We start from the raw sequence: 26,699 nt of genomic DNA, 5'->3' as shown, positions 1-26,699 counted from the left end.
ATGTATGTCATATCTGCAAGTCCAGGCCCCTATGCGTGCCGAGTGGGGCAACTCCTCATATAGTTTGACGTTCACATGTACAGGTGTATTAAGTATTAAAGACTATCTGGAACAGTCAGTCTCCAACTCCTACGGCGATTACTATAATTACCCTAAAACCGGGGAAAGACAACCTGCCCAAGCTCTGCAATAATTCCATAGCAAACACGCCAGAAAAAAAAGCTCCCAAGAAAAAGAAGAACAATGGCGTCTTCATCATCGTCTGCGATCTTCAAAACCGGCAACTCGGCCGTCATTACCGGCGGGGCGAGCGGCATCGGCCTGGCCCTGGCCAAGAAATGCGCCGGCTACGGCATGAAGGTGCTGGTGGCCGACTGGAACGCCGAGTTGTTGGCCAAAATCCCCGCGGACGTGGCCACCACCTACCAGATGGATGTTAGCAAAGCGGTGGATTGGTCGGACTTCAAGGAGAAGATCCAGAAGGACTTTGATGGTAGGCAGCTCTCTCTTCCCTCTCCAATTGAAGCACATCATGCGATATGCGATGAGTAGTATTATGGCGCGAGAGGAGGCAGAGCGAGGAGACCAGCAAGTTCTTGCCGCATGTGCTAATACGGGATGACAAAAAAGGTAAAATCAACCTCCTGGCCCTGAACGCAGGTACCGGAGCCAAGCACAGCTTCGACTCGCCCGAAGGTTTTGAGAAAATTCTCAACGTGAACATCTTCGGCGTAGTCCACGGCATCACCCACCTCCTCCCTTTGATCAAGTCGTCCTCAACCTCGGGGGCAGAGGCACAGGAATCCGCCATTGTCATCACGGGCTCCAAGCAGGGCATCACCAACCCGCCCGGGAACCCGGCGTACAACGCGTCGAAAGCGGCCGTCAAGTCGCTAGCCGAGCAGCTCTCGTACGACCTGCGGGCCAACCACCCGACCGTCTCGGTGCACCTCCTCGTGCCCGGGTGGACGTGGACGGGCCTGGCGGGTGGTCAACCGGGCGCGGGCCGCGACACTGAGGCCGCCGACGGCGGCAAGAAGAAGCCCGATGCGCCCTGGTGGCCCGAGGACGTCGTCGAGTACCTTGAGAGGAAGATGGCCGAGAAGCAGTTCTGGGTCATATGTCCCGATAACGAGGTCACCGAGGAGATGGACAAGAAGCGCATGGCATGGAGCGCCGGCGACGTCATCAACGGGAGGCCGCCGCTGAGTCGATGGCGCGAGGAGCACAAGGAGCAGGCTGCCGAGTTCATGAAATAGTCGGCAGAAAGGGCCGATGCTGTCAAATGGTGGTATACTACGGTCAGGCATGTATCAAGAAGTCTGGCGGAATATGTTCTTATTCAATAGCCACCTCACGGCCTCCTTCAGCCAGACGGATCTTGTAGGTGGCAAGTGCTCTCCTCAAGTGTAATAGTACAGCAGATATAAACCACAAACGAATACTCATGCCCTCTTGGGTATCGTGATTGACGCACACACAATCGAGCATAGACTAAACACGCCGAGAACTCCCCATTTCCCACGATAAACATCAAATCAGTGCTCCTTGCCCAACCAGGTGCCAAACTTTAGCGTGGAACGTGTGGTTGTTTCGCCAACAACATGGTAACGGATTCTTTCGCGTTGATGGTGTTCCATACGCTGTCTTTGCCACCCATCCTCCACTCATCACCAGTCGTGGCATGCTCACCGCTGCCTCTGATGGATTCGCCCATGATAATGTCGAGATCCCGCTTTTGGGAGCTGAGCCAGTCTTTGACGAATGTGGCGGGGTCCTCGCTTAACGAAGACAGGAAGGCATGCTTTGACTTGGACACGTGGATGGCCTGCACAATCGTGGCAAGTTGGTCGTCAAGCAGAGCAACCTCTTTGAGCATGCTGGCGTATCCAGGATTGTTGAGGAAGGTCACCATCTTCTCCTTCAGGGGATCATCTACCGCTACCCGGATGTCGTAGACGGTTGGCTTGGGGTCCTTGTGGAACTCCTCGTCCACCCGAATAGTGTAAGGGAGTTTGACGGCCGGAAGAGGCTTCAACTGGGGGGTGATGTAGTTGTATAGGAGGGGGATAGAGCCCGTCTCGATGTTGAAGGCCTAGGTGTCCCTCAATTAGTAAATCGAACCCGGATACTCTGTCAGCAACATCAACATACCTTTTTGAGAAGGTCATCGCATCGGAAATTGCGTTTCTCCTCGTCCTCCTGCAAACCCATGAATTTGATGTAATCCCACACAGCCATGACGACTTCTTGGCGCGTGGCTTCTGTCTTGTCAACGATGTCGGCAAGAGCGGGCTCGACAGCGTAACGTTCTGGGACTTCATGGCGTGTCAGATTGATGACGATGTGCATGTTTTCGTCGCCGCTGCGCTTGAAGATTAACTCGTCAAAGTCCGCAGAAGCCGGGAGGTTGGTCGAGGGACCAGTTCGTTCTGGCTTTTTCCACTCCATGCTCTGATCAATGCCCTTACGATTCGCAGGGAAGTCGACTGCCAAAGCCTTGAAGAAGTGGGAGAAGCGGTGCTTGGGCGCCTTGGCTGCTTTAGACTTGGCATCAGCACCGTCCTCGTCCATCTTACTATCTTCATCCTCATCGTCGGCATCCTCCTTGTCCATGTCGTCGTCGTCATCATCCAGAAGGCGACCTTCGATCTTGATTCGATAGGTGGGTTCCTGATTCGAGCTGAAATCGAAAGCGGGTACGTTGAGGTCGTTGTTCTGCCACTGCTGGTCTTCGGCGGTATTGGAAATCCAGACACGCAGCGTTTTCCATCGCTTGAACCGACTGCCCGTTAACGAGAGCTCCCAATTGAGCCGGGTGTGCAATTTTTGGCTTACCTTCACGCTCCTGTTGACGGAATCTACAATGTCCAATCTCTTTCGCGTCATGGTCGCGTCAAGCCGCCGCTCGAAGTCGCGCAGCTCTCTGTATTTGAGGCCCATCTCACCAATGGTACACTCGTCGATATTGTCGGGGAGGTTCTTATCAGTGGGTTTGCGGCTTCGTCGCTTCGCCATCTCGACTTGCATCGCGGCGGCCTGCTGCTGTTGTGCCATCTGGGCCTGGGTCAAGGGAACTTGGGGGTGAGGTCCCGAGGACATCATAGGGCCTGCCATGACCGAATAGTTAGCGAGGGTAAGCTCGGGGAGGCGGTGGTAGACGGTTGGTCGGACAGGGCTGTAGTGATGGAGATGGCGGGCTGGAGCTGCATCTGCATGAAGGCAAGAAAGGACAAGATGGATTCCAGAGGATCAAGACCTGTACCCTGGTACTAGTTGGGCTATTGATTGAATGATCTGTGGAGCCGTGAATTTCTGTGTGGGGTATGGTCTGAGGAACGGTCGCGACATGCTCATCATATAAAGCCAGTGAAAGGCGGATTATAGCGCGTTTGTGTCGAATCGGGACGACCGCACTGGCGGCGCGGACACCACGCTCGGCTTCTTCCACTTGTTCTCGTTGCGCCCGGGTGTCGCTAACTTAGATGCGGCGACGAGCGAGATAGGCAGTGAATGCATTCCACAACCAAGCCCAAGGCCAAGGCGAATTAATCTAGAGGAGACCACATCACATACCGATGCCTCCACGTCGCGGGCCGGACGAGTGAGGAGTGCGAGGTGGCACTTGCTGTTGCGGGAACTGACGATAAGCGGGCTGCATTTTGGCGGCCAAGCATGCAGCGACGAGACGACCCAAACAATTGGCAGGAGAATAATAAGAGGGGATTGGCAATGTTCAATTTGTTCGTTGCCTGGTGAGACAGGAAGCCGTAGCGTACGCAGCGTTGGGTAGCGTTGTGCTGGCCGGTGCGACGATGGGCTCTTGGTCCGGAGGTTGTAAGTCAAGTTCGCGATCGAGAAATTTTGGAGAACTTGGTCGGTCTCGTCTCTCTGGGCCCCGGCCAAACGCGACTTGCTGCTGGCGGTTTGTCGTCTTGATTGGTGTTGGAGCCTAACATGAGGCTGGACGACAACAAGTGGAGCCAACTTACTTATTGAGGCTCTGTTTGACTGGTCTCTTGTCAACTCTCGTGGCCCGTGCTGTACGCAGAATCCTACATCAAGTAGGTACCTAAAGTACTCAAGGTACATTTGTTCACCTTCTTGTTGTCTTCTGGCAATGGATGGATGTTGGACATCAATGGGCAGATTACTATTATACATATGCAGATAGCTACCTCTTCCATGTGTATTTGAATGGGGAGCCTGAGTGCCGTAGCTATGTAGATGTAGATAATAAGCCTACACTTCATCTAGTCTGAAACCATGGAGTTGAGCCGTCTCCTGATCGTCCTATCTGAATACTCCATACCTATGCAATGCTGGTCTGGGGATATTTAGCACCATGGCCCCCAGGGACGTCTTCATACTTTGCCCTCTACTCGACCGCCCCTCGACAAAGGAAAGAAACAAGAAGATGCGGTCTTGCTACAGGTTCCCCGTCTTGTTCCATCCGTCCCACCAAGACAAAATTCAATGCGGCTGCCTTGCAAGCCTCATGAGGCAGGCACCATGTTGATTAAAATGCAATTGAAGGGGTTGTGATAGATAGAAAAGAACCCCGTAGTCCCAGTTAAGAAGTGATTTCGGGAGACCTCTGTTAATACCGTGTTTGGGCAACATTTTGTCATCTGCTAGACTACTGCTAGCCAGACTCCCTGTTCTCCCCGGTCATCAAGAGTGCTGCCAGAACCTGCTACGCCTGCGCTGAACATGAGAAAATAAAGTGAAGTGGATCCGTGACTCTCGATCCAAGGCACTGCCAGTACCTACTGCGCAGCAGAAACCACCACCATCCCCGGTTCAAACTCAGAATGCTGGACCAAGCCCTTGCTTGGATTGCCGTTTGCTGAACCGATTGCGCTTGCTTGTCGTTGTGTCCTCCAAGCTCAGTTGGCTCTTGCTGAGATGATTCCTGTGCGACCTATCACTGATACCAAAGCCCTCCGAGTTCAAAGCACCAGTGCCACCGAACGTACTGGCCGGACTCGACATAGATGACGACATGTCACCAAAGCCGTTGTCGCCGTTGTTCGAGGCGGCCATGTCTCTGGCCTGCTCCAAGTTTTCAATCCAGTCGTCGGCAGTGGGCCTCGAAGAATCAAGAGAATTCGCAGCCTTGGGTTCCTCGAAGGTATAGTGCATCCCGTACTTGTTCTAGGTCAGTATAATAGGACTGTGAAATGGAGCGCAATCATCAGAATAACTTACCGAGTCGACACACCAGACTGTCTGTCCCTTGGCATCAATCTGGGTTCTCCAGGCGCAATCTGGCGCAAGAAGTGATATCTCTTGCTTTGCCTTCTTCTCGTCGCCCCCTGCTGGGGCCAGTACGATCCGGCCACTTGAAGTAATCATCACAAGGCGCTGCCTCTTCTTTGTTGTGCTTCCTCCAAAGAAACGAGCAAATTTCCGGTGTCCCTCTCCATGTTCGCCACCACTCTTAGCATGTGGACTGTTCGGAATGGGCGTCGACATAACCAATAGGTCGCCAAGTCTTAATATTCTCTCATTTGTGCGATTCAAGACGGGAGACCATTCAATATCCAGCTGTGATGGCGGGGGATATCTGTGACTATGCGCCCGGGAGCGCGTGCTGAGCCGTTCAGACCATTGTTGTTGGTTTGGAGCAACCGTGATTGCGGGGCAGCTTGAGGCGAGTTGCCGCCGTTGAGATTGATGATCTTGGGTTCTTGTGGAGGTGGTGCATACGGACGCAATCGTGGAGCCTTCATTCTCCACAGTTGCTTACCAAAGGTCTGGCCATCAAAGAACTCGTGGTTCTTGATATGTTCGATGGTAAGTCGTCTTTCGGGATCCAAGACCAAAAGACGTTCTATCAAGTCCTGGGCAGCTGGAGGGAACCCAGGAGGAAACCCATAGTCGAGTTCCACGATTTTCTGAAAGGTCAGGTATTCGGAACCCCCTTGAACGGTGGCCGCCCAGCCAGGAGTTGGTAGACGATGCATCCGAAAGCCCATAGATCACTCGCCTTACAAGCGTTCTTATTACGAAGCAGTTCGGGGCTCACGTATTCAGCGGTGCCAACAAATGACTCGGCTCTTGTATCATCCTGTTGCTTATCTCTACCAGGACGGTCGTCCGGCCTAGCAGCGGCAGCACCAGCACCAGCAGCAGTCGGCGGTGCACGGGGGTCTGTGAGTAGCCGAGCGGTGCCAAAATCAGTGATTTTGACATGCATAGAATCGTCAAGGAGAACATTTTCGGGCTTGAGGTCACGGTGAATAACGCCTCGAGAGTGCATGTACTCGATGGAATCGAGAATCTGCGCTCCGAAGAACCTTGCGCATTCAACATCAAAAGTCCCCGTCTTCTTGAGTACACCTAGCAACTCTCCGCTGTTGCACAAATCCAGCACGTAGTAGAGCGAATTCTCATCTTGGAAGGTATAGTAAAGACGGACAATACCCGGATGCTCCGTGAGTCGGTTCAGAGTATCTTTCTCGATGTTGACGTATTTGATCTTCTTCTCCTTGATGATATGCCTCTTCTCCAAAACCTTGATGGCATATTCCTTGAGCGTTTGTCGGTCGGTAGCAAGGTAGACTGTACTGTAAGATCCTTCGCCGAGGACACGACCAAATGAGAAGTCACGGACCCCCTTTTTCACGGTTTTTACGATTGTCTTTCCATTTGCGTCGATTTCTCTCCGAGTACTGACCGCCGCACCTCTGTCTTTCCAATCCTCGCTGCTGTTGGACATGGGAAGGTCAGGCCGAATTGGACCTCGAGGCTCCGGGACGGTGGGAATGCCAGGTATTGATGCGTATCCCCCAGCCATCCCCCTTGAGCTTCGCCTAGGAGGCAAGGGCCGCCGCCTGCTGCCGGTGGGACTTGTCTGTTCGGATTGTAGGATCGATCTCGATGGCTGGGTTCCCTCGTGGGAGCAGCCGCAGGATTTGTTGTATAGTTGGGATTTGACCGAGAATCCTGTCTTGTGGGCATATTATACATGGAGGTCCTGGATGCCTCGGACCGTAATATTTTGTAGGAATCAGCCGCTTGGTCTCGCTCCGCAGCCGTGTATATACCGGAACCAGGCCGCGCAGACGGGCCAGAATATGGCGGAGACGTGTGGTGTGGGTATGGGTTCGAGAGTTGCCCCTGGGAATCTGGATATGGGAGGCCGGGGTCGACGGTTTGGTTCCTGCCCTCTTGGGGCTCGGGCTGGCTCTGGGGCTGAATCGGGCTCTGTGAGTCTGGGCCTTGTAGCGGAGCTACACTGTTAGAAGTTGTCTGACGGGAAACGGCAGGTTGGACAGCTTCGTCACGTTCAGCCAAAGCTTCTTGAGGGCCGGGTTCGGCGTCGTCAGGGTTCGCGATTCGTAAGCCGCCAAGGGCTCGAGAAAGACTTAGGTCGTTATTCATGGCGGCGAATGGTCTTGTTAGCTAGGATAGTGCTGATGAGAAAGTCTAATGTGTCGGGCTTGTGGAATAGAAGCTGGGGCGGATCCGCGGTGGCTGTCCGTAGGCGACTTTTCTCCCAGGCAAAACGGATCAGACAGCAGAACCCAAAGTCAACCCACACAGTCCTTGGGCGTCTGGGCGAAGCGTGAAGGAGGGCCCAATCAAATAAAAGCAGTCGTGATGGAGGTGGCTGTTCGAGTTATAGGGATCCAAGCGTTGGCAGGCAGTCGTTGAAAGGGATGGTGGTTGACTCGCGACGAGAGTCTTATCACAGGGGGGGAATCGAAAATTATTTAGGGAAGAGAGTCGCCGCGATAGCTTCGGTGTGCCGGGCTTCAGTGGTGAATCGTGAAAAGGGTGGCTCGACTGGGCGAAACCGCGGACCGCAATGGGCTGTGGTGGTGCGGTTGCGGTGTATTCCAGTGCCGAGCCGGTCGAAGTGAGAGCATTAGGAACAAGAAACGATGGACGACAACACAAAAGGATGGAACGAGTGAAGCTGGTGGGGGAAGAGACAGAATAATGCCAGTACCTGGCGATGTCAGGTACAACAGATGCACCCACGTGTGTAGTGAGGTAGTCGAGTTGAGTGGGATAGAGAAGGTAGGTTAGGTTGTCTGACAAGCAGTCCAGCGTACGGAGTACAGTGCAGTAAATTCACGGGGTGCAGGGTGCAGCACGCATACGATAACGTGCGATATCAGTCTTGCCTGCCGCCCACTGTGCTATTACCTGGCACTGAACGGCTGGGCGGACTGGAGTACCAGGAGCAGTACCAGGAGCGCCAGGCTCCAGGCAAGGACAGCTCGAGGTTGAGGTTCTCCGGGCAAATGCAAGATTGACCGTCTTTTTCGGTTTAGACCGCGTGGAAGGCAGAGCGAGATAGCCCACACAGCAGCAGCTCAATAACCCAAATACGAGGTCAACGGTTCCTGGCCAAATTGGCGAATGTCGGCGGGTGGTGAGGACGCTGGTCGCTGCATTTGCAATAAGCCAGCACTGGTTCGGACAATTGGATTGACAGGCCTGACCAGCTCGACGTGCCTCTCCTTTCTTTAGGTAATACATCAGTCAGGCAGTGCCCGCCCTCTCCTCGACTGCGCCAAACTCAGCAGCTACTGGCTACTGTACTTACTGCGCAGGTGGCAGGCTGGAAACTGGAGAGGGGACGGGTGGGGTCTTTTGATTGGTGCCCGGTCCTCTGCTAGCTCCCGTCGGTCAAGGGCTCACGGCTATCATCAAATCAATGGATCTTACGAGGTTCATAAATTGCCTTTGACCTGTGCCCGCAGCTGACAGGTTGGCTGGCCTCAGGCGACCTGACGCAATGACAGAATTCATCAATGTCTTTATCACCTCTGCTTACCTATATACTACTACATGTACCTAGATGCACAGGCCAAAATGAAAAATACATGTACGTATATAATGCGCACAGGAATTTCCATTCGAGACCCTTCCTGACCGCCGTAGCCCGTACCAAGTAGGTAAGCAGCACTTGATGCCGCGGAGGACTGTGAGTGTGTAGGAAGGCAAACAGGACAGAGCGGACAAGGTTCCAAGGTTCGCATCGAACCGAAGGCCATGAAACATTACCACTACAAATACGACTGGCTATATGCATGGAACCAATCTGCACTGATGTTTCTGTGTTAGATGCAGGAACGAACTCAACTCTGACAAATGTCCTATAAGGGTTTCGCGAACGGGGGCCAAGGTGATTGTATACGTGACGTGACGTGCAATTAAGCGTTAGCTTGTGAGAAAGATGGCATATCTCACCTATATTTGCACCAATTATTGATTGGTAGACACCAGAATTCGCCTTGACTTTCATGTATTCTCGAGTCTGTTGGAAATCTGTATAGAAACAGAGCTTCCAAGCTTCCAGTGCGAAGGGCAGCACTGTACAAGCATGTCTAGCAGCAAGTTACGCATGCTTAAGGACGTAGGACTTGATTGATTTGAAATTTGAGATATCGGCAAGTGCTCTGGAGCATATGATTTTTTAAGTCGCTCCAGCCAAGGCGGCCGCCATCTATCTACATACCTTCTTGGCCACTCCCTTGGAAGGAGCAGCATGATGAAGCACCCGGCAGTCACCAGCACATGCGTCCGCGTCTTCTAATGACAGCAGCTGCTCGCCTTTTGCATTTCAGAATCCGGAAAATTGTACTCCGTACCTAGTTGTAGGATGATATATCCAATCCATCTCCATAGCCAGCTTCGCGCTCGTCCGCTCGTCCGGCCCGGCATCAGACGACGCGGTCGAATGCTAATCCAATAACCGGTGCCTTACTGCTGGGAACCTCTTCCAGATATGTGCTACTACTAACAATAGCCATGTTGCGACTTCCACCAACTGCGATCTCGGTCACTATGACCGAAGTCAAGGATTTCGAGACCCGCCGTCGCTTCAAGAGATATCTTGCCCGCCACGACGATCGCAGTAGACGATCTCCAAGCCCACATCAGCATGGCGGTGCAGCGATCAAGGAATCGCTTGTCGCCACTCCTCAAACACCAAATCCCGCAAGCACAAATGGGCAAGGTGGCACGGAGACGCCCAAACGACGCTGCCAGCTCGACACCCCCAAGCTATTCAGTTTACCGCCACGCAGGCCACCTAAGTTCACTTCTTTTCCTTCGACAATGGAGGCGCCGACATCGCATGAGGCGTCTGGAAGTTCGCAGAGCACGTCGTCGTATACCTCATCTCTCTCAAGAGACTGGCGAGGGCCTAAATCAAGTACTGTGATACTGCCTCCGCCGTTCTCTGTTAGCGAGAGAACAGTGTCTGATCAGCTGTCACTCCCACTCGTATGCCCACTACTATTCACCGTGTAGCTGCCTGTCAGACTAACAGTGGCCGTTCAGCGAATGTATGATCAAGCATCGCTGGGTCATCCGGAAGAGCTCGCCCAAGATCTTCCCATGGCGAGACTCGATTTCTCTTCATCATCAGAAGGAGCTCAAACCGAAACGCTTACATCGATCCGGGTAAGCCCAGGCCCCAACCTAAACAGAGCACTTCGCTTGGGTGATTGACTGATAAAGCAGGCGGAGCATGGCTTAAGTTCTTCCTTGGATTCGGCGAACCATTTTGCAGAGTCAGCTGAACATTCCCTTACTCAGGCCTCGGTCAGTCATTCAGTATTGGAAACGCGACGTGAGAGTGGCGGGCTAGGTGTTTCTCGAGAGGCAATGGGCACGGCTCCTGGGGTCAGAGTCTACAACGACTCGCTCCCAGCTTCATTGCAGCCTCAGACTCCGCGAAACTTGCCTGAAGCTCGACATCAAAGTCGGTTGCATGTGCCACACACAGCCCCTGTCCGTCGTGTTGCGTCAAGAAGCGGTCATCACTCCCGCAGACACTACGGCAGGACCCGCGGCCCGTCCGGGATGGAAACACCTGGGTTCCGTGGGCTATTCGGAGGAACAGAGAATTCGGATGACTCTGCTCGGTTCAGCAACGAGACATAATGATAATTCATGAGATCAGACGGGAGAGGGAAAGGCAGGCTCAGACGGTATACCATGAATACATCCCGGCATGCCATTGTTAGACAGCCCTAGAGTTTGTGGCGTCGTGTAACAGCAGCTTCTAGAACTACCACGGCAATAGATCAACTGAGTAGGGTCAGGACCTTTTATTTTCCTTAAAGCTGGTCTACCCCATGGTCACGAACGAAGGAGTAAGTTGCAGGAAACATGTAGGTACAGAGTTGTGCGAGAAGTTTGGTCAGCCAGCATTGCAATTATGGAGTTAGTCGTGGGTGTCCTCAAAGGAAAGGACGCGACTGTCTTTCGCGTTCAGCCTACCGCGATTTTTTCTACATGGAACCGCAGAACGCGCCGCTGGAGGTTCAAAGCAATAACCAGGTCGGCACCAAGGTGGGTCGCTGTCAAGGTCCTGTATCGGTGAAACGAATGCACCGAAATGATTACGGAGCATGGTTGCATTGATTGACTGACCGTAAAGTACGTAACGATGAGGTCGGATGAAGCACACGGCACACACACCGGCAGTTACGGGATGCATGCAGTAAAAAACCTTGGATGTGACATGTACATACTTGCAAGTACTCCGTGTCTGTTTGTCTGACCAGTGACCGGTCTGTCTTGTCTGTTCGGACGGGGACGGCGTGCTAGACGGAACATGCCATTTTGAGGAGAAACGAAAAAGGCAGCCTCCATGCTTCAGCAGCGCTGGAAATAGACGCGCTTGTCGCTCCTGAGTCCTGACACTTGAGTCAAGACAGGAAGGACACTCCCACACAAAGATCCGACTCTGATCCGGGCCAACAGGCACTAAAAAGCTTCCTGCAGGGTCAGAATGTGCGCTCGCACTAAGGCCCAAGGGGGAAAGGCGCAGTAGTTTGTCTGGGTAGCCAAACGCCATCCGGCCAAGCCAATCATTCTTCGGCACCGCTGCAGTGACCAGCATCTCAGTTCGAGCTGCAGGCAATCGCAATCGCTCGCCTTTTTCTCGTCGCCTCTTTACCAAAGACGGGCAAGTCGGAAGGTGAGGACCCCACCCCGGCGATGCAGGTCGTCACCCGGCCAATCACCACGGCCAGACGGAGCCAAAGTACTTTTTCTGCCCAGCATGGTGTGGATGTACATGACGACTTTAATATGGGCCCCTCTCGGGATCTCAGCCCATCCCCAGACGAGACCAGTCTGCAATGAGGCTGGTAAGATCAACGGATGTATCCATTTGCAGTGTCAACGGGCGAGTCGGTACCTCCGGCGTGCCATCAGACTAGACCCTGGGTAGCAGGTACCTGCCAGCCGTACCTACCTTCCCTACCTCAACTAGGACCCTACCTCTCACCTCACCTCAAGCTCTCTCTCGTTCTCTGTACGTGATCAGCCGAACGGAACACACACTGACTGCACTGGATCGCACTTCTCTGCTCTCTCTCGCTCTTTCTCACACACCCAATCCTTCCTGTATGCCCACACTCTCCAGTCCTCTTTCCCACTTCACTCTACGCCTTCCCATAGCAACCACATCCTTGTTTTAAGACTGCCTCCTTCTTTCCCTCGAATTCTTCCCATCTATCCATCTCTCTCTCTCTCTCCATCCAACTCATCACCTCCATTGCGCCCCCATCACCAACGTCGTCTCTGGCCCTTAGCCTCTTACCTTATTATATCATCCTCACACCCATCTCGACTCTTGTCGACCCATCTGAGGTTCCCATTGACACTTATTATACCATCTAGCACCATACTTCACTGACATCTCCCCTGCCTGCCTACCTACCTCCTACCTAGACGGGTTCCAGCACGGCTCTTGTTCTCACAGCTCAAGGTCGCCACAGCCTCGGGAAATATCTAACCACACTTGTTGTCTTTTCCATCTGACATCTAGTTATCATAGGTCACCATGGGTTCCTTCGCACGCACCCAGTCTCCTGTCCTCACCATGCCCCCCAGCGCTGCCCATCAATCCCATTTTGGCATGCCCATGTTCCCTCACCAAGCCTCACCCCTCAGCCAGGCTGTGCCCTTCAAGCCCGCTTCTTCTGTATGGGCTCAGTCCTCTGCTCGTCCGTCACTTGCCCAGACTGCAGGCCGTAAGCGCTCAAGAGAAGAGGCTTCTATCAATCTTGATGTTGAGGAAGCCAAACGCGAGACCATCGAGCCTGTAAAAGAACCCGAAGATGAGTGGGTTTATGGCGAAGGAATGGTTCTCATAAAGTCACCGTCCACGTACATTGCCAATGCCGGCAGCCAGTCTGGGACGTGGCTTGAAGAGAAAGCGGCCGAGGATGCCGTACGCCGCAACGAAGAAGCTCGCTCAGTCAACCAACAAGCGCGTCCGTCATTGAGGAGCGCCAAGTCACAACGTCTGGATATGAACTCCATTTCAATTCCTGCCACCAACACACCTTCCAATCGCTCGAATCCGGCGCGCGAAACTGTCGTTGACAACTTCACTCTCCACCTCGGAATCGGCTGGAGTCGTATCAGCGACAGCGAACATATCCAAGCCGCTTCCCGTGGCTGGGCACGCTACATTGAGAACCACTTCCCTGTCACGAATGTCAACATACAACTTGAGAGCAAGGGCCTTCAATCCTATCTCGTCGAGGCCTCGGAAGGTTACTTCCTCTTTGGCGAGGACCTGCGTCAGGGCCAGCTTGTGAGCAGGGATCTCAACCAGGCATTCCTCAACCTTAAGGCTTCTCCTCCTGTCTTTGAAGGCACTGCACCGATGGTGGCTGCCGGCACACCTCAGCCCACGTCAAATTGCGACGTCGACATGGACATGAGCTAAACAATGAAGGCCGGTCGCGAGCGCTTGGTGGTTCAATATGCAATTTCTGATATGGTGTACTGGTGGGCGTTGTTTGGGTGTGGCTGGTTGGGCAGGAGTTCTCGACTTGCTACGAATTTCCGGTTTTCGTTTTTCAAATCATCCCAGCGACAGGCGGCGTCGCTGCTTGCGTTCCCAAAAATCCCGGGATTGGGGTTTCTGATGTCTTCAAGGCTAAACGGTCTGTATTGCTAGTTGTATGAATATCTATGAGCAACATGGTGCCGACCAGTTGCAACAATTTCAAAAAGTTTTTATCAAGAAATGACGATTTGACTGTTTCCTCATGTGTGGGCCTTTAGGTAATACGATCGCATCTATGGCTGGAATTAATGCCAATCCACGGGTGTTATAAGAATTTAAAAGTGGCATGAAAAGCATTTGCCGGATCTGGGAGGACACCTCGTGGCTATAAAGTTGATGGATGCAACTCCCACAATAACCTGGCGGATACCTTTTAATTGGTAGGTGCCAGATGCTTCGCTCAGCGGAAATCAAGACGCTGTGTTTTCTCCCTGATCGGCGCGGTAATGCTCCCACTTCAGCATCCCTATAGCTTTCTACGTCCTCCCTATGTGCAAATACTTGAAGCAACCAGAACCTGAAGTTATCTTCCATAGGGCGACCTTAAAGAAAAGGTGTCGTTTTATTTCGTTCGCTGTGATTGGGACAGTAATGTAGAAACACGTTGGGACTCGAGCTTTGGTCTTCGGCTTCGTGCAAAGGGACAAACCAAAAGAGGCACTCTACCAACAACTCGTGCCGGCTCTTATTTTGAGACCAGTAGACAGCAAGACGCCCTGCCATCAAGATGATGCCTCCCAGATATCAAAAAAGAGAAGGCTTACAGCAGTTGCTCTCAAATAATGATCCTTACTTTTCTACCTAGCTACTGACTGACCCTCGCCCTTTCTATGATGTTATGATGTTGGCAGTGATAGTTTCATTTTGTGGCGCAATCCCTTTCCTCTGGGAATCCTACAAGAGGCCGACTCTACAGAGAATTTACAAGGAGCAAGACTATATGTTTGTAAGCCAGCCCTGCCTACAATATCGTTTCTGGCATCATGTCAGTCCATTTGTTCTTCCAGTGTGAGGAGGACACTGGTCACGTGTTCGTTCTGGTGTCACCACCTTGTAAAGAGTTTTTGGGTGAGAAGGATGGGCAGACGGCCTCCCATGAAGTTCCCCATTGCCAGGGAGCCAGGGTTTCGAGGCAACTCGAGGGCCAGAAACCACTGGCCGACGACGTTTCAATCTCCGCTTCGCTCAAGACCAAGGCAGCTGAACTGAGGGGACGATGGGCGATATCGTGCTTATCGACAGGCCAGCCGAAGCCGGGGCTCGCGGGCTGCCTGGCCCACTTGTTTCCCTGTCGGCTTGTGTCCCTTGGCTTTGGTGTTGGTGTTGGTGTCAAGGTGTCTGATCTGTCTGCCTTGGTCTCAAGTTTTTTCCCCTGGTGCTGCATCCGGCGAAAGTGCATGGCTGGGGGTTGGCTGGGAATCGTGCACCGAGCAAGTCAGTCGGCTGAACTAACTGCAGCACGCACGCACTCGTTGTTGCACACACAAGCACTAGGTAGACTACATGCCTATCAAGCTCGTGTGTGTAGCCTTCTTTCCATTGGAGCACTGGTAAACAAGCTGGAACGCGGAGTTGCTGCGCGACTGGGCTTACTTGGACCTTATTCGCAAACTCGGAGGGGAAGATACTACTTAGACTAGGTGCATGCAGCAGGCTGTCCGCATTCACTCACCTCGAGCGGGCAGTTTCAGACGACTTGTTATGAATATTTTCTATTTTGCTTTTGGATAAACACACCACTCCACGGTCGTTTTCGTCTGTTTCTGGTCCTCTGAAGGTCGTCGCTACGAAGTACTGAATGAAATTGATGACATACCCAGCTCCGTTCGCCCTTGAATTCCTCCATACCCAAGACCAAGACCTTGCAGCCATCCCTGTCTAAGTGAGCCGGCCTCCCATCCTTGTGGCGAACGGTCGCACAGCCTCAAGAAAGTCAATCAAGCCGGTCTGCAATCGCGAATCACGAGCTTGGACGTGTGCCGACACATTCCCCCAGTCACCAGTCCAAGCGAGAAAGCGAACTTATTCGGAGACCCGTCCAGGGCGGTCTGCTGCTTTCTTTGATATATCTCTTCTTTCGGACGCAACGGCAGTTCGTGCAAATCGTGCAGCTGTCCCATCTTCTCGGGATTCTTCCGCACCTCTCACCCTACTTACCCTACGGCCTGTTTTAGTGCAACACCCTGGGGAAATTCTCCGGGACGGGAACCCTTTTGCCATCATATCATCGTCAATGAGCTTCGGCCACCACGTGAAGTTTGCCCCTCCTCAAACGATCCTGCGAGATTCGATCGCTGGGCATCTACTGCCACTGAACTTTATGCTTCACGCATAAAGCCAGGCAGTTCTTGGAAATCCGTTGGGGAAGAAAAGAGCAGCGCCAGCCAGCCAGCCAGCCACCAATTGTTTTGGTACATATATAGCACAGAGCCCGAGAGCTACCGACCCCGATAATAGTTGTATTCATGGTGTCGCAACCTGACTCGAACCCGTCCCATTCCCTCGTCCGCGGCGCCCAGTCCGTCGTCTCAGCGCGAACATCCTCGCGCCCGCACGTCTCATCCCGGAGCAAGCGATACAACCGATCCCACGCCGGGGGACCTCCTACATACCACAGAATGAGTTCCCGGTCTTCAGCCACTCGGGCGACGTCGAGATCGTCATCCGGGCCGGCGGCAGGGAGAACCGATATCTCCTGCACCGCCATACCTTGACGCGCTGCTCCGGCTTCTTCGAGGCGAGCACCAGCCAGGAATGGAGCAAGGCTAGTGTGCTGCCGCTCCTGCCAGAAGCAGCGCCGCCGACCAGGGAGCTCTCGAGGATTGGGGAGGACAGCGGCGTCAGCGTCAGCTTTGGGGGCAGCGGCACGGGTAGTGGCAGGAGTTCGGCCGAAGTCGCAAGACCGCGCGCGAGCTCGCCTGGTGGTTCGAGGAAGCGGTGGAGGTACGAGCTGGATCCCGGGGCGGGCCCCGACGACATTCCTATGCTCGTCCAGAAGGAGGCGGACAGTAGTAGCAGTCGCGCATTACCGCCACCTCCCAGCAACTCAATATTCGGCGGCGGTGGTGGTGGAGCAAGTGTAGGAGCGCGAGACGCCATTGCGAATACATCATCAAGCCGGCATAAACATACGCAGTCTGCTTCGTCGCATTCAACGTCCTCCTTTTTCCGATCCGTCGCAAACCTTTCCCTTGGCAGCAATCATCACCGGCATCCTCAAAATTACCCTCCGCCGGTTGACGAAGAGGCCCCGCTGTCGCAAGCAGACGCTGACCTTCTACGCGACTATGACAATCTTTTTCAGGATTTTCTATAATTACCCGCCTGTCATGGACGGCATCAATATTGCGGATGCCTATGTGCAGTGCAAATCGCTACTCACTCTTGCCGACCAATACGACGCCTTAGCCGTCTGCGGCCCCCGCGTCGACCACCACTTGCTCCAGTTTCAGTCACGGCTATGGAAGCAGGTTGCGAAATACCCAGTATCCTACCTGCGATTGGGCTATTTAAGCCGGAGCAAAATCATCTTCCAGGAGGCCCTGATCCACGTCGTGGGTCAATGGCCCGCAGGCGAGCGGAGCATCCGTAGCGCGTTCCCCGAAGTGGTCCTCGATATTATCGAGGACAAGGTCGACGAGCTCGAAGAGACTATTGCGCGCATCGAGGGCAGGCTGTTCCGCCTCAATCTGACCAACTCGCGCGGTGAGCGCGTCACGCCCTCGACCTCCTACCTCGACTGGCTCGCCGTGAGCTTTTTCCGACAGTGGCTTGCCGACAACACATCCCCGCCCCTCCGCCGCCGCCACCTACGTCGTCGTCCGACGGTCGCCGCAGCCATCACCACCACCACGGCGGCAGCACTAGTAACCATGGCTCAAGTCGCGCCGCAGCATCGGGCGCCGTTGTTGCGTCGCACGCCCCGCCGCCACCGCCGACGCTCGCCTCGCTGGGCCGGACGTACCGCGCCCTCGGCTCGGCGAGCGGCGCCTCGTACCTGACCCACGACGACTGCAAGCGCTTCCTCAAGCTCACGCCGGACCTCTACAGCCGCGACAATCTGCGCCGGTTCGAAAGCGCGTCGACGAGCTCAAGTCAGCGGCGCGCGAGCTCGTGCGACCTCTCATGGGGACGGGGCTTGAGCTCGAGCTGAGCAATACCGGAAGTGGGGGAAAGATGGCAACGGTTCAGGAGGGTCGGCAGCGGGCGGTATGGTGACTGCGTCTCCTGTGAGTTACTTGACTTGCATCCGCGTCGTTGAGCGGGACCTGCCTTGGGCCGCCGAGGAGTAAAACTCCACTGTGAAGAATGAGGTTGTTCACGCGGGACCGAATGAAAAGAGGGAAATGATCGCATGTTGATATAGTATGACGAGTTTCATGATGTGTAACGGAACGGGAGACGGAGGATGTCGCTGTTGTTGTGCTTTTTTCTTCTCCATACTCCCATATGCCCGAATGCCCTGATGAGATGGGAAGAGAGGGAAGGTGGGATATAATGGTTGGCGTTTTGATGAGCCCTTTCCTTCTTTTCCTTTCTTGTCGCAGGATACCCAACATATAAGTACAGAAATATTCTAAATACTACTCGAAATCGAATGAATGGCATTATGCAAGTGTACCTGAAACACCGGTGCGACGAAAATCGGTGGGCGGTGATGAGCTCACATCTCTACGCCTTCGCTGTGTATCACACATTCACTCTATTTGGAGATCGTCCACAGCGTACATCATAAATTGGGAGTCTCGGATCGAAAACTTGAAGTCAAGGGTATCATCTTGTATTCGTGATCACGTATATGCCCCAAGGAAGCCCAGATAACTCCTAACGCCTAGCCAAATATACACATGCCAAATATTATACAGAATACCATCATCCTCTCTATCCAATCTTACTAGTAGTCTGGCTCGCCGGTCAGGTCGATCAAACTCAATTCCTGGTCCTGTTCAGCCTCCTCTTCCGGCACGTCCATCTCCCGGAAGTAGCCCGGGTTGCTCTTCCGCGGCTTGTACACTTTCTTCGTCGTGCGCATGCCGAATACTCCGTCGTTCAACTTTGCTTGTTGTCTGGCTGGTTGGCCTGCTTTTCTCACATCGCTCTTACGTGATGGTTTCGCTGTGCTGGCAGCAGCAGTAGACGCAGTAGTCGTTTTGGACGCGAATGCAGATAAAGTGAAGTCCCTCGCACTTTGTGGTACCGGGGCGCTGTTGTGTCCCACCGGCGCGGAGATAGCTGAGCTTGGAGCGGTCGGATTCTGACGAGGGCGGCCGCAGGAAGCTACTAAGTGGCGGTAGGTCATCGTCATCCGACTCTATTGAGAGCGCCGTTTGATCCGCCAGCACATCACTTTGCACCCTCTCTAGCCCCCTCGCCGGGCTCCGGAGGTCCGGGTACTGGGAGGGGCTACGGAAGGACTGACAGGCATCGACTCTGTCCTGGCCAGCTTCCTCCGGTCCTGGCGGGGCCTAGGGATTGGACTAAGTGACCTCTCGTGGAATCCAGACCTTGGCGGCGAGGGACTTAATGGTGAAATGGATCGCCTCTTGTGCGGGCTTGTAATGGGATCCGCCCAATCTTCCTTTGCGGTCCTGGTTTGTTGCCTCGGGGGCGGCGAACAGGTGACTGAGGTGACGCAATGGGGCTAGAGGAAATGCAGATGACCTCGTCGGGTGCGGTAGCATAGTCCGTTGTCTTCTTACTTCTACTGGCCTTAGGACTGTGCTGTAAGCCAGCGAGCGTCCAGGGGTTGACACCGGAATCCGGCGGAGGCTGAGCCTGGACCTTCTTCCTGGTCTTAGGCTGCTGCTTACTGCTGGGTTGTGATTGTGAAATCAGGGGTTTGGCGGGTTTCTGAGTAGGAGGAGGGAGTGGTGGGGGCGAAGGTCTCCTTTGTGTGCCGAGCGATGAGAGGCTTTCAAGAGGACTGCGGCCCCTAATGGCAGACTCTGGCTTGTCTTTTGGCTTCTCCGCGGCTGTCACCTGCGCCGCTGCATTATTCTTGGTAACCCTGACATATCGATCCAGGGCACCAGCTTGTACACTAGCCGTTTTGGACTTTGACCTTGGCGCCGCCTTTGTCTTCTTTCGACTCTCCTTGACCCGCTGAGCCCCTTCCCAATCTTCAGCCATAATCGGAATACCGAGTTTGACAACAGTTGTTGGCGTCCACATAACATCCGTTTCAGTCGGGCTGTATGGTTTCCGGGTTGAAGGTTTGGCTGTACCCTCTGGGCTGTCCTCATCGGCCACCGCTTCGAATTCGTCGTCACTGTTCAATGCCAGCCCATCTCGAGCAAAGTTGATCTCCTCCTCGGGCTCGTCCTCAAAATTGTAGCCCACGATATCCGCTGGGATGAAGTTCAACCTGAGCTCTGGGGTAGCATCTGTGCTAAAGTGAACCCTGCTCTTCGTGATTGATTTGACCAGACTCGTTTCCGCTGCCTCTAGGCTTTCGACATCGAGTGATTGACTTTCACGCTTCTGGCTTAGATTCATGATCTTCCTTGTGAGTAGCCCGGGCGCGAGGACGCGAATGAACTTGATGGCCCCGGCCCTGTAGCTCCAGTCGAACGTCTCGCCTACAAATTCTCGTAGCCCCAGAACATCAAGCGAGCTCTCCCATTTCTGGGATTTCAGTTGGTCAAGCTTGGCTGATGGGGATACGACCGGGTGTGTATAGTACCGGAGGACTTCCATATTAGGGAAGTCCTCGGGAACCGTGAGGGCCTTGTGTTTCGTGCGGAAGAACTTGCTCTCGTTGGTGCGCAACTCGTGAATGAGGTTGTCCCTCCATCCGTCGAGCTTGGCCGTGTCGGATTTCTTCAAGAGACAGAGCGATTTCCCAAACCCCGCCCGAGCAGCCTCGCAAGCCAGTTTAACTCCCGCTCCCGGAATACCCTCCGGGATATAATCACCGCCGCTCATCAGAGCCACGAGGACCATTCCCTCGCGGTCCAGACCCGATTCCCCATTCCGGAGCAAATGGGTGTCGTATACAGACACGTGGGTCGGAGTTTTGCTTCCCTTGGTGCCCTCGGCGCTCCAGTTCCTCCAAGTTTTGGTGCAGCCAAACATGATGGTGTCGACATCCTCGCTCAGGACGGCGTCGACGATGCCGCGCTGCTGCAACAGGGCACATTCGGCCTCGGCCTCGCCGGGCGCGTCGTGGATCTTGTAGCCGAAGAGGCGGAGCATGCGCTTGGCCATGGCGGTGGCGACGCCATCGCCGCGGCCGGACCGCTTGTTGCGCTTGAAAGCGGGCTTGTTGGGGCCGTCAAAGACGAAAATGGGGTGGATGGAGAGGCTGAGAAGACGCAGGAGGCGGTAGAACAGGGTGCGGACGGCCGGGTTGGAACCGCCGCGAGCGGCCTGGACCTGGAACTGCCAGATGGAGATATCGATAGCTAGGCGCAGTGGCCGGCCTGTTTGTTCCAGCTGGTCGACGGCGAGCTTTGTGAGCGAGATGCGCTCGCCGGTGCCTATTTCCTTGTAGATCCCCTTGATACCCATCGTGGCCAGCCAGCTAGTTCTCTGCCCATGGGCCTTCTGGTCGGGCAAGTTGGTTTGAAAGCTATTTTGGATGTTGCTGTTTCATTTGATAAGGTTATACCCAGATGAGTTCCTCTGACCCTAGCGTTGCGTCACGTTTCAAACGCCAAGGTTGAGGCCATCAAATTGACCAGATGGCCGAATTGGGAAGCTTATTGTTGACTTTAGCGACCGGTTGGTAGGGGAACTGGAGCCCAAAAGTATCGGTACAAGCAATCCAGGCGCCAGGCCCTGTCCGAACAATCCCTGTCAGGTCGGTCCAACACTCGCTCACTCACTCACTGGCTTTCAATTAAACCCAGGCGGCTCCATCCCACTTGGACTCGCGCATCGCCCTGTCGCGGCGCGTTTGCATCCTCATTCATTCCCTGATGTGTAGCTAATTGCATGTAAGCAGCCATGCTCTTTGCGTAAGACCAGTTACGACCAGCTACCCCCACGGTTGACATAAGCCATCACGATCACCACCATGGCCTCCGACCCCGATGCAAGGCCGACTCTTGCCCACCGGTCTGTGTCTAACATCCGCGCCGGTGGCCAGCCGTCGGCCAGAGACTCTACATCCGGCGCTCCTCACACCCCACTACGACCACTATCCACCTCGGCCTTCGGCTCGCCCTCCAGCGCCCGCGCCGAGGAAGAAATCATCATCATCGAGCTGGGCTGCCGGAAACTGCGAGTGGGCTTTGCCGGCGACTCCACCCCCAAACGCATCGTCGCCTTCGACTCCGAGCACGACAAACGAGCCGGCGACTACCGCGCCTGGGAGCCCGGCTACGAGCATGACTGGAGAAAGAGAATGGCGGGCAAGGCCTGGGGAAGCGACCACGAGCTTTGCCAGCTCGATGTGAGGGGCCAAGACCTGGGCCTCGTGGGCGACAAACTCGAGCGTGTGCTGCGAGACACATTCACCCGTTATCTCCTGGTCGACTCGAAACCGCGCAGGATCTCGCTGGTGTTACCGCCGGCCGCGCCTCTGCCGCTTCTATCGTCCACCCTCAGCACGCTCTTCCGCAACTTCCAGATCCCCACCATATCCCTTCTCTCGTCGCCGGTCATGGCCACCTTTGCGGCAGGGGTGCGCTCTGGATTGGTGGTGGACATTGGCTGGAACGAGACCATAGTCACGGCAGTCTACGAGTTTCGCCAAGTGCGGACATGGCGCACCGTCCGAGCCGGCAAGAAGCTGCTGGAGGAGACAATGAACTTTTTGGTGAATGCCCTCCAAGGCCGGACCGCCGAGTCACAAGCAGAGGAAGCACCAACACCAAAGGACATCCTCAGCTTCGAAGAGTGCGAGGAAGTTGCTACCCGCATGCTCTGGTGCAAGAAATCGGAGAAGACCCCGAAGCAGTCCAAGACCGAAGGATTGCCTACTCTTCATGAGGCTGATGAATCCGACACTCCGGATCCTGCAGAAGACTCCACAGCTACGCCAATCCATCTTACTTCGTGCAAACCTAGCAAGACGATAGAGGTTCCCTTTTCACAATTGGCTGAACCATGCGAGACCACGTTCTTCGAGACTCGCTATGCGCCAGCATGCTTCGACGACCATGAGCTCCCTCTCCACTTGCTGATCTATCGCGGTTTACTTCAGCTGCCCCTGGACGTAAGGGCTATGTGCATGTCACGCATCATTTTCAGTGGCGGGTGCTCTAACATCATTGGGCTTCGCGGCCGTATCTTTGATGAGGTTTCCTCCTGGCCCAGGAAAAGGGATGGGAACCCATCCAAGGCAAGGGCGCGGACGCCTACAGGAAAAACCCCAAGCTCAAGCGCAACGCAAGCCGACAGACAAACGATGGACCAATACCGACGATATCACAAACTGACCCATCCGGCGCTTCTGGAGAAGAGGCGGTGCCTCTGGACCCGGCGCATGCGCCAGTAGATGTGGACGAGGTGGAAGAACACATACGACAGGAAAAGAACTACAGAACGCCGGTGCAGGGCGTGTTGCGAGTGATTGATACACTGGGCCCATGGTGCGGCGCGAGCATGGCGACGCAGCTGAAGGTGCCAGCACTTGCTATGATCGAACGAGACATTTGGCTCCAGCAGGGCGTCAATGGGGCCAGCCGGCCACATGAGGTGGACGTGCAGGCGCAGCAGAAGCAACAGCGGCAGAGCATGGGCACTGGTGGCCTGATTAGGGGTCAGGGCAATCAAGCGACCAGCTGGACGCTGGGGGTCTGGGGGGACTGTGTAGGCAGCAAAGCAGCCAGTCAGGACGTTGTAGGACTGTACCTAGCTGGAGTAGGCACTGCACTCGTAGATCTGATGCAATGTGGGCGTGTTGGCCATCCCACACATGACGATACCCTCGGTTAACTAGGCGTCACGGCGTAATGAAAACTGTAAATGGACAGAGAATGGCACGATGTTTGGTGGTGACGGGTGACCAACTGAACGGTTCCAACCCGGCCAGACGGCTAAAGCAGCTGCACCCCGGTCAATTAAGTACCTAACCAATTGGCAAAATGCGGGAGAGCTCTGCAGCTACGTTAAAATAAATGTTCAGCACCTGAACTTGGGCGTCCCGCGATCTCAAAATTTCGGCCCATTGTCCATGTCGCCAGTCCCGGAACTTCCCTCCGGCCTGTACTTACTTGCCTTAGTTTCAAGCTCATGATATAACAAGAGGCAGAGACTGTCCCGACCTTCTTGCAGTCTCTCTCCAGTAGCTCGCATCGCATCCGAGTTGAATATGCGACCGCCTCAGGCCTCTTTCGTCTGCATGCGATGTCGCTTTCGCCCTGCGCAAACCCGCTTCTTCCATACGTCGATCCCACGCCGTAGCAGCAATAATCCCAACCTGACGACCACGGCGACAGAGCCCGCTTCTGGTCGGCCGACCACCGCCCCCGGCCGAGCATCGACATCAAGCACATCCGCCAGAACCCGACCCTGTACGAGCAAAACTGCATCGAGCGCAACTACAAAGCCCAGAGCGCATACCCGGCGCAGATCAACCTCCTGCACCAGCAATGGCAGGAGCACCAGCGCGACGCCCGCCACCTGCGCGAGCGCAGCAACCTGCTGCGGAAACAGATTGCCAACTCGGCCACGACGACGGGCGATGAGGACCCCGCCACCGAGCGCCTGCGCAGCATGTCCAAGGACGAGCTGCTGGCCGAGGCGAAGCAGCTGAAGGAACAGCTCTCCACCATCGAGCAGGCCGAGGACCGCCTGACCCGCGAGATCGAGGACATGGCCCTCGCCGTCCCCAACCTGACGAGCGACTCGACCCCCGCGGCGACGAGGCCCTCGTCCTCTCCTACATCAACGACCACCCGGAGCCCGTGCCCTCCGAGTCGGACCGCGTCTGGCGCTCCCACGTCCACATCGGCTCCGAGCTGGGCCTCCTCGACTTCGCCGGCGCCGCCACCTCCACCGGCTGGGGCTGGTACTACCTCCTGGACCAGGGCGCGCGCCTCGAGCAGGCCCTGATCCAGTTCGCCCTCGCCGTCGCCACCCGCCACGGCTGGCGCCAGGTCACCCCGCCCAGCATCGTCTACGGCCACATCGCCGCCGCCTGCGGCTTCCAGCCGCGCGACCAGCACGGCGAGACGCAGATCTACAACCTCGCCCAGTCCGCCGCGGACCGCGACCGCGGCAAGCCCGATCTCGTCCTCGCCGGCACGGCCGAGATCCCGCTCGCGGGCATGAAGGCCGACACCCTGCTCGAGGAGTCCGAGCTGCCCCTGAAGCGCGTCGGCGTCTCGCGCTGCTACCGCGCCGAGGCGGGCGCCCGCGGCGCCGACACCAAGGGCCTGTACCGCGTGCATGAGTTCAACAAGGTCGAGCTCTTCGCCTGGACCGAGCCGAACCAGTCGTCCACGACCGAGCTCTTCGACGAGATCGTCGACATCCAGACCGAGATCCTCGAGATGCTCGGCCTGCACTGCCGCATCCTCGAGATGCCCTCGACCGACCTCGGCGCCTCGGCCGCGCGCAAATGCGACATCGAGGCCTTCTTCCCTCGCGCCGCCAGAAGAACGAGGGCTGGGGCGAGGTCACGAGCGCCAGCATCTGCACCGACTACCAGACGCGCCGCCTCGCGACCCGCGTCAAGACGGACGGCAAGATGACCTTTCCCTGGACCGTCAACGGCACCGCCCTCGCCGTGCCCCGCGTCCTCGCCGCCATACTGGAGAACGGCTGGGACGAGGGCGAGATGCACGTCAACCTGCCGGAGTGCCTGTGGGAACTCATGGGAACGGACGTCATTGGCATGAAGCACAGGATCAAATAAGTTACTTAGTTCGAATGGGATACCCGTAGACATGCGTCATGCATAAGGAGTCTTGGGCAGAGTTGGGATCTGATTAGGTAGTCGACTAGGTACGGATGTTGTACAATATATACCCCTGATATCACATCGTGTATTTCTTCGGCAAGTGGCAGCCGGGCCCGAACAGTGAACTACTTTGCATATTTACAAGAACTCACTTGGTTGCGAGATTTATCACTTAATAGCAGACGAGACATACGGAAGATACGGGTAGCAAAATTATATTCTCATGTGTCAACCTGCAGTAAGAATTAACGACTCGATCATGATTCGTAATACCGTTGCCCCTAGACCTGAACAATAAAAACAAGACTCGTAATGTGTGTATCTACAATGAAACCCCGAACCAAACCCTTTTGCCTGCTACGACAGACAGACAACCTGTAATGTCGCCGACATACCCTATTTCCTTCTCCTTAAGACATTATCGACATTCCTTCTTCGTCCCTCGTCCCATCATCAATCCATCCCCGCACCCTAAACAGCGTGCACAACTACCGCATTGCTGTCGTCTCCTACTACCGATAAGTCATCCATCGAATCAGTATCGGCGATACTCTCCGTCCCGACCCCGCTCGGTGCGGCTGTCGTAATCCTCGTCAGTGTAGCCGTCCTCGGTATAGCCACCCTCGGTCTCGGTTATGACGGTGGTGCCAAGGCTGGACCTCCTGAGGGTACCAGCATCACTGGCGTTGTCCTCTCTGCGCCGCTGGCTTCAGGGTCCTCATTCGGCTCAGCTGTTTCTTCGCTAGCAGCATCGTCGACGGCAGACTCTGGCTCAGGCTCAGGCGCAGCTTCGGGTTCAGCTTCGGGCTCGGCCTCGGGCTCGGCCTCGTCAGAAGGCTCATCGATCTCTCTAACCGAATCGATGACCTCGTTCTCCTTGTCGCCTTCCAGGTCGCCATACTTCTTGCCCAAGCCACCGCCCCAGCTGCTCTTACGCAGGGGTCCGTTGCCAGTGCGCACGCTCTGGCTGCGCTTTATGCCGCCAGAGGCCATGTTGTTGTTGATTTG

The 26,699-nt window shown here is 55.1% G+C and overlaps 11 protein-coding genes across 11 annotated transcripts; 5 read left to right on the top strand and 6 right to left on the bottom strand.

Annotated features, from left to right (window-relative positions):
• Window positions 1-243: 243 nt before the first annotated feature.
• PG997_001087 (uncharacterized protein) lies at window positions 244-1,259 on the top strand (the record flags this gene model as incomplete). The annotated part of the gene is made up of 2 exons (XM_066805402.1): window positions 244-493; window positions 553-1,259. 2 exons carry the CDS (start codon window positions 244-246, stop codon window positions 1,257-1,259), a joined length of 957 nt encoding a protein of 318 aa, XP_066675175.1.
• A 311-nt stretch (window positions 1,260-1,570) lies between these two features.
• On the bottom strand, window positions 1,571-3,661 carry PG997_001086 (uncharacterized protein; the record flags this gene model as incomplete). Its single annotated transcript, XM_066805401.1, has 3 exons — window positions 1,571-2,095; window positions 2,155-3,212; window positions 3,577-3,661. 3 exons carry the CDS (start codon window positions 3,659-3,661, stop codon window positions 1,571-1,573), a joined length of 1,668 nt encoding a protein of 555 aa, XP_066675174.1.
• A 1,148-nt stretch (window positions 3,662-4,809) lies between these two features.
• PG997_001085 (uncharacterized protein) lies at window positions 4,810-7,389 on the bottom strand (the record flags this gene model as incomplete). The annotated part of the gene is made up of 5 exons (XM_066805400.1): window positions 4,810-5,157; window positions 5,212-5,575; window positions 5,635-5,900; window positions 6,032-6,622; window positions 6,691-7,389. The coding sequence occupies 5 exons, from the start codon at window positions 7,387-7,389 to the stop codon at window positions 4,810-4,812; spliced, it is 2,268 nt and encodes a 755-aa protein (XP_066675173.1).
• A 2,382-nt stretch (window positions 7,390-9,771) lies between these two features.
• Window positions 9,772-10,911, top strand: PG997_001084 (uncharacterized protein; the record flags this gene model as incomplete). Its single annotated transcript, XM_066805399.1, has 3 exons — window positions 9,772-10,221; window positions 10,276-10,428; window positions 10,489-10,911. 3 exons carry the CDS (start codon window positions 9,772-9,774, stop codon window positions 10,909-10,911), a joined length of 1,026 nt encoding a protein of 341 aa, XP_066675172.1.
• A 1,912-nt stretch (window positions 10,912-12,823) lies between these two features.
• Window positions 12,824-13,717, top strand: PG997_001083 (uncharacterized protein; the record flags this gene model as incomplete). The annotated part of the gene is made up of 1 exon (XM_066805398.1): window positions 12,824-13,717. One exon carries the CDS (start codon window positions 12,824-12,826, stop codon window positions 13,715-13,717), a length of 894 nt encoding a protein of 297 aa, XP_066675171.1.
• A 1,147-nt stretch (window positions 13,718-14,864) lies between these two features.
• Window positions 14,865-15,239, bottom strand: PG997_001082 (uncharacterized protein; the record flags this gene model as incomplete). Its single annotated transcript, XM_066805397.1, has 1 exon — window positions 14,865-15,239. The coding sequence occupies one exon, from the start codon at window positions 15,237-15,239 to the stop codon at window positions 14,865-14,867; it is 375 nt and encodes a 124-aa protein (XP_066675170.1).
• A 1,066-nt stretch (window positions 15,240-16,305) lies between these two features.
• Window positions 16,306-18,058, top strand: PG997_001081 (uncharacterized protein; the record flags this gene model as incomplete). The annotated part of the gene is made up of 4 exons (XM_066805396.1): window positions 16,306-16,395; window positions 16,458-16,975; window positions 17,145-17,833; window positions 17,871-18,058. The coding sequence occupies 4 exons, from the start codon at window positions 16,306-16,308 to the stop codon at window positions 18,056-18,058; spliced, it is 1,485 nt and encodes a 494-aa protein (XP_066675169.1).
• Window positions 18,059-18,734: 676 nt separating this feature from the next.
• PG997_001080 (uncharacterized protein) lies at window positions 18,735-19,139 on the bottom strand (the record flags this gene model as incomplete). Its single annotated transcript, XM_066805395.1, has 1 exon — window positions 18,735-19,139. The coding sequence occupies one exon, from the start codon at window positions 19,137-19,139 to the stop codon at window positions 18,735-18,737; it is 405 nt and encodes a 134-aa protein (XP_066675168.1).
• A 221-nt stretch (window positions 19,140-19,360) lies between these two features.
• Window positions 19,361-21,349, bottom strand: PG997_001079 (uncharacterized protein; the record flags this gene model as incomplete). Its single annotated transcript, XM_066805394.1, has 1 exon — window positions 19,361-21,349. One exon carries the CDS (start codon window positions 21,347-21,349, stop codon window positions 19,361-19,363), a length of 1,989 nt encoding a protein of 662 aa, XP_066675167.1.
• Window positions 21,350-21,857: 508 nt separating this feature from the next.
• PG997_001078 (uncharacterized protein) lies at window positions 21,858-25,482 on the top strand (the record flags this gene model as incomplete). Its single annotated transcript, XM_066805393.1, has 4 exons — window positions 21,858-23,000; window positions 23,102-23,546; window positions 24,228-24,613; window positions 24,706-25,482. The coding sequence occupies 4 exons, from the start codon at window positions 21,858-21,860 to the stop codon at window positions 25,480-25,482; spliced, it is 2,751 nt and encodes a 916-aa protein (XP_066675166.1).
• Window positions 25,483-26,226: 744 nt separating this feature from the next.
• Window positions 26,227-26,684, bottom strand: PG997_001077 (uncharacterized protein; the record flags this gene model as incomplete). The annotated part of the gene is made up of 2 exons (XM_066805392.1): window positions 26,227-26,319; window positions 26,364-26,684. The coding sequence occupies 2 exons, from the start codon at window positions 26,682-26,684 to the stop codon at window positions 26,227-26,229; spliced, it is 414 nt and encodes a 137-aa protein (XP_066675165.1).
• Between the last annotated feature and the right edge of the window lie 15 nt (window positions 26,685-26,699).

This window comes from Apiospora hydei, assembly GCF_038363865.1.
Source record: "Apiospora hydei strain CBS 114990 chromosome Unknown utg000002l_segment0_segment0, whole genome shotgun sequence".
Classification (NCBI taxonomy): domain Eukaryota; kingdom Fungi; phylum Ascomycota; class Sordariomycetes; order Amphisphaeriales; family Apiosporaceae; genus Apiospora; species Apiospora hydei.
The sequence above is the reverse complement of the archived record's forward strand: the minus strand, read 5'-3'. Positions and strand labels throughout refer to the sequence as shown.